This window comes from Manihot esculenta, chromosome 8, assembly GCF_001659605.2.
Source record: "Manihot esculenta cultivar AM560-2 chromosome 8, M.esculenta_v8, whole genome shotgun sequence".
In the NCBI taxonomy this organism is placed as follows: domain Eukaryota; kingdom Viridiplantae; phylum Streptophyta; class Magnoliopsida; order Malpighiales; family Euphorbiaceae; genus Manihot; species Manihot esculenta.
Window position 1 is genome coordinate 373789 of NC_035168.2, and position 6034 is coordinate 379822.

At 34.5% G+C, this 6034-nt stretch overlaps 1 protein-coding gene across 3 annotated transcripts; it reads left to right on the plus strand.

The window, feature by feature from the left end:
• The first annotated feature begins 367 nt into the window (after nt 1–367).
• On the plus strand, nt 368–5699 carry LOC110621289 (thylakoid membrane protein TERC, chloroplastic). 3 transcript variants are annotated; one of them, XM_043959150.1, is made up of 14 exons: nt 370–670; nt 770–850; nt 938–1056; nt 1152–1228; nt 2232–2319; nt 2482–2562; nt 2649–2705; nt 3136–3217; nt 3812–3861; nt 4000–4056; nt 4143–4221; nt 4463–4521; nt 5169–5226; nt 5321–5699. In XM_043959150.1, exons 1-14 carry the CDS (start codon nt 538–540, stop codon nt 5413–5415), a joined length of 1116 nt encoding a protein of 371 aa, XP_043815085.1. In that variant the 5' UTR covers nt 370–537; the 3' UTR covers nt 5416–5699. The 3 variants fall into 3 exon arrangements, with proteins under 3 accessions (XP_043815086.1, XP_043815087.1, XP_043815085.1); XM_043959151.1 differs by lacking the exon at nt 5169–5226 and having other exon boundaries at nt 368–670; XM_043959152.1 differs by lacking the exons at nt 2482–2562; nt 2649–2705 and having other exon boundaries at nt 368–670.
• Nucleotides 5700–6034: the final 335 nt, after the last annotated feature.

The following is a 6034-nucleotide window of genomic DNA, read 5'->3' on the forward strand; positions in this document are numbered from 1 at the left end:
GATAGGTGCAGTAGTGTAAGCAATTTGCAGCGCAAGGAAGAAAATACTAGTTTGTTTGTATATATAGCTAAGGTTTGAGATGGATTTATAAAAACGTGTAACCTATTTTTTAAAGGATGTTTAAAGATTTGTTACGTACAATATTTCTTTTAATCATTTTTTTAGATTATCATATTATCTAAAGTGCTTTAAATTTTAAATATAAAATTAAGTGTTTTTTTATGGATATTTTATTCTTTTCACCTTTATAATGTTTTATGGACAGTACACGCTTATAATGCTAGTTACTGAATATGAAATATAAAGTTATTTAAAAAACTAATTAATATTATTTATTAACACAATTAGTAAAGGATTTTATTGCGAACAAACTTTATATTATAATTTTGTATTCTAATCGATCGGGACCAGCGGCTGCACTCGGCGAACCAGAGGAAGGCCCGTAAGGATAAGACTTGAGGCTCTCGCTTTCATTCCCTCTTCTCTTCCTTCTTTGAATTTTCATTTACCCCTAGACAAATCTCATTTCTCAAATCTATGGGACTGGCTTCCGTAATCCATAATACTTTTCAAGTTCCTGTTAAATTCAATCCTGTTAGGGTTGCGCCAATCTCAGCACAAGCTCAAGCTCTCAAATGGACCAGACTACAATTCCTTCCATCCTTTTCGGGTCTCTCCCTCTTTATCCTTCTAGTTTTTGCTCATACTTGAAGTGCATAATCATCTATCAGATTTTCATACGTTTTTTTTTTTTTTTGCTGAATTGCAGTTACTCACAGATTTCGTGATAAATATTATTCAATTGCTTCTTCTAAAGGCGCTGGACAGGAGTCTGATTTATCTACCTCAGGTTAAGATTATCATGTTTAAGCTCTATTAATCCACTGTGCGCTCAATTGCAAGATTTTTTTTTTTCCTGCCCTGAATTTATCTGCAGAATCTGAGAGCAGCAGTTCTTGGACACATGATGAAGCTCCCCGTTCTGTGGATAAACTAGGGGAGGAAACGCAGGAGCATGTAAATTATACGACCTCCATTAAAACCGTTGCTTTATGTGTGAGTGCCTCTCAGCTTTATTGTAATATGGGCATTTGAAGCTATTAGTTATGTCATTTTCTTAATTAAGAGCATTGTAGTCATTCATTCTATAGGTATGCACTGCCGTGGCATTTGGCATCGGTATAGGTTTAAAAGATGGAGTTGGCAAAGCATCTGAGTTTTTTGCTGGGTATGCTGAATTTTATACGATGAAAACCTACCCTTCAGTTGTTCTTTAATTTTTCAATTTTGTTGACATAGTTACTTTCTTCATTACCTTGAATCTCTTACTTGCTTACCATTAACTTTCAAATTATGAGTGAAGGTAATGATTTTGTGAGTCTAGGTATTTAAATCAAGCTGTCTAACTTGGCCACATTTCCTGATATTTTTATTGTGCTTTAACATTTCCATATATTTCTTTTTTTCTAACCACTTCTCATTTCCAGAGAACAATTAGAATATATTAGCTTCCCATACTAATTAGAAAGTATGTCAAGGGTGACCTTTGCTATATCTAGGAATCTTGCCGTCTTTTTATTACTTTTCATTGTCAGCTCAAATGCGCTCTTAACACTGGAATTCAGAGTTACTATAATTTTTTATTGGTTTGGTAGAATGCTATGCGTCCTATGCCTAGTACAGAAGTGCGTTAAATTAGTAGGGAATGAGTAAGAATGGGAAGGGGGGAGGGGATCTAAAATGACATGGAGTGAAGTCGTATCAAAGGATTTATGAGTCTTGAATATTAATGTGGACTTGGTGTCCAATGGACCTGAATGATAATAAATAATCCATATAGCTGACCCCATCTAGTTTGGGATTTAAGCTTACTAGTTGCTGTGATTCTTATGCTTGGTAGCATGTTGAGGTGCTTAAGTTGTTCTCTCCTCCTCCATCTCCGGCATTATTTCTTTCTGTTTTCATTGTTGGATAAAATCAGTTGAGAAACTTTAGGTGGTCGTTACTATTACTAGATCTATGGGCTATGGCTTTAGGTTAAGGTCATAAGTCATAACCAAAAAGAATAGATACTCTAGAATTGCATAATTCTAGATTTCAGCATTTGTTTTTCCAAGAATAGTTTTGATTATCCATATTGTTTTGTCTGTATGTAACCCTGCATTGAATTTGCTAGTTTTTCCTGAATTTGTTTTAATCTTATATTGTTCTTTCCATAATGACCATTCCAGGTATATATTGGAGCAAAGTTTGTCAGTGGACAATCTATTTGTCTTTGTACTGATTTTCAAATATTTTAAAGTGCCACTCATGTATCAGGTGCGTTACAAACCAATTATTTGCTAATAAACTTTATGAATATGCAATTTACCTGTTCATTGGTTCTCAAAATTATATGTGATATTTGTTAATATTATTTCCAGCTATATAATACATTGTATGTCGAGATGTGATGATGAATTGAATTTTTTGAAAATATAGAATCGGGTACTTTCTTATGGTATTGCTGGTGCAATCATCTTCCGTTTGTCACTGATACTACTTGGAACAGCCACTCTCCAGGTTGTAGAATTCATAATTTTATCAGTATATCATTTACTCTTTTTTTTCTCCAACATTTTCTGAAGCTATTTCTTCCTTGTTGTTAGAGGTTTGAGGCCATCAACTTATTTCTGGCTGTAATACTCCTCTACTCATCTTTCAAGGTGCCATTTTCTGGTTTGACTAGCAACCATCTTTGAATTGCATATGGTTTTAATTACTTTTTTTAATAGGCTATTTTATCTTATCGATTTCTTGTTAAGTTGACATATTTGTGCAGTTGGATTTTATATGACACATTTAAAGATTATGAATGTGTAAACCACTTAAGCTGGATCAAGTCTCTGCTTGATCCTGAACCACCTTTATTTGCCTTCCAAAGTTGCCACCCAAAAATAAAGAAGGGATGGGGAGATTGATTCACCTATTCCAACAATTTTAGTTCTCATTAAATCTTTCATTATGTGATAGTTCAAATCATTTTTATCTGCTGCTATTGTAATTACTTGTAATATTACTAGTTTTGCATGTAATTATTTCTGCTGATTTTGATTGCTTCAGTGGAGAATTACAACCTTCTTTATTTTATTCTAGCTATTTTCCAGTGAAGAAGATGACACTGATTTATCAAACAACTTCATAGTGAAGACATGTCAGAGATACATCCCTGTTACTTGTAATATCTTGCTGGCTGCTGGCATTTATTTTTTTTTATATATGTTTGTCCAAGTTCTCATGTTTATAGATACATTTCATGCTTTATCACTTAGTAGAAATCTTTCAGTATTTTCAAGGCAGAAATACTTTGTTTTTAAGGAGAAAGCTAAGACTAGATCCAAGGTCAAACCCCATTAACATAAAGGCATGCCTATGAAATTTGATATTGGTCAATAAGTTCTATCCTCCTGAAATTAGTTATGGTTTTTCCTGATGATAATAAATGAAGTGCTAAAAGGAAAAGTCTTATTGGCAGATTTGGTTGAGGAATGTGAGATTTCCAAATTCATTATCCTGGGCTCATCTTCCACCGTTGTTAAGAGGGGAGTGGGATTTATTTCTGGAATGAGAATGGCAAACGCCTATTTCATTACTGACATCCACTGGGCCTCCCTGATGGACAAAAAAGGAAAAAAGAAAAAGAAAAAGAAATGAAAAGTCCAAATATAACAAAGTTTTCTTTGAGTTGTGCATTATGATATTATTACCATGCCCAATATGTCATTTTGGGATACATTCTAAATTCTTCTTTTAACTTTTCCTAATTTTGCAGCTACTTATGATGGGAATCGTTTCATAACAAATCAGGGTGGCGTGTGGAAAGTAAGCCATTCATAAGGCCTTGTTAACTGTTCAATTTGTTACTTTGGCTTGCATAAGTATTATTATTTTACCTACCTACATTTTTTATCCCCTAAAATTTATATTTCATTTCTAACAGGCATCAACCATTTTGGACAGGCTACACCTTTGCTTCTCACAGTAGCAGTTATTGAGCTCAGTGATATAGCATTTGCTGTAAGTTTTGTCTTCTTCCATATGATATATATACATAATGTATTTCATTTTCCTAATAGAACATTATTGCCTTCTACACTTTTTAGGTTGATTCAATACCAGCTGTCTTTGGTGTTACACGGGATCCTTTCATTGTTTTTACTTCTAATCTTTTTGCTATCTTAGGTAAATGCTGTTTTATCCTTATCATAGGCTTACAGGTGTTAATTGCTTATCTGGAATTGGCTATAGCTACCAGTGTCAACTTGTCACCAGAAAGTTTGGTTCTGCAAAATTACATTTAAAACTATTTTTGTTTACAATTGATTCTATATCTAATTGAGTTGGAAAAATGTCTACAATTATGAGGATTTGGTTGGATTTAATTTTAATAGAGGCTAATTGGCTTCTTCTCTATTAAATGTAGGTTTAAGGTCACTCTATACTCTTATTTCTGAGAGTATGGCAGAGTTGGAGTATTTACAGGTGAGAGGTTTAATTTTCCTCAATTCTGATTCTTGTTGCATGACTTCTGCCCTCATAGTCTTATGTTTTGAGTCGAACCATTGTTACTGCAATGCAGTTCTTATTCTTATATTGCCATGAGATGTATCAATGTTAGGGTTATACAATTGATGAAATGGATATCATAATAGTGGTTAATCTATCATTGTCATCTGTTGTTGTTTATTTCCATTGGGTTGTAGCTTTTGCTGCTTTTTCCACGGTGCAAAATGCACAACACAGGTTCTTATGTTTAAGTTATGTTTTCAATTAGGGATACTTTTTTATAAGATATTTGACACTTATCTGGTGTTGTGATGTAAGTGTAGTATAGCCTCTCAAAAGTTTGTGTGGCCAATTCACTTTTGACTAAATGCATTTGTCCAAGTGACAAATCAGAATAAGACAGGGAGCATATGGGGGCATTTTCTATGTTTGAACTCCAAGAACAATGACTAAGAAAAGATGAAACCTTCAGGAGTTGTAATGGAATTCAAGTACTGAATCCAAAGTTGAATAGCACTTGATCTGTTTACCACCTGTCTAGTGATAATGTCAATGCACCAAAGTCACTTTATGCTGAGAATTATAAATTTACACACTTTGTGGCTTGCTTTCCCCTTTCACAGCCTTCTATTGCTGTTGTTCTAGGCTTCATTGGTTGTAAGATGATCCTGGATTTCTTTGGTGGGTATCTTCATACTCGATATTCTTCTTACATTATGTTCAGATCCTACTTCAATAAAAGAAGGCGATTGAGATTTGTCGACTCTTAATGCAGGGGTTCATCTATCAACTGAGGTCTCTCTTGGTTTTGTGGCAACAAGTCTTAGTGCAGGTGTGCTGTTGAGTCTATTGAAGAAGTCTAAGTTATAGAAGCAAGTGCAGGGTCGTTGGTAACTCTGTGCTGTACGAAGTCCCGCACGATATAAACAACCAAATTGCTGTGCCATGTTTTGCCTGGTTCAACGTGCAATTCTCATATGCTAAAAGATTGCTTATGATGTTTTGGTGGAAGTTCGTTGATAGTTGATGTATTATTGTGATATCAGTATACTTGTAAATCCTTTGTGAGGAATCTGTTCATAATGTTAATTATGTAATAATTGTAAACGTACTCCAAATGGATTATCTGAAAAATGTTGGTTTCCATTGCATAACCACCTTGTGACCAACAAGAGAGAGAAACCAAAGGAAAAATGATAACTGTAGTTGGAAGACCTGTTCTAGGATAGAGGAACCCAGGAATGGTTAAACCTACAACACAAGTTAAAGCCAGGCGACTGAACAGAGTGTTTTCCGATAGGCCTGTGCAATCGGTCGGTTCGGTTCCGAACCGAACCGAACCGAAAAAACCGAAAACCGAAGTGTTAAAATTTCAAGAACCGAAAAAACCGATTATGATGATATAACCGAACCGAACCGAACCGATAAAATCGGTTCGGTTCGGTTCGGTTCGATTCAAACCGAAATCTGCAATTTTTTAAAAAGTGAT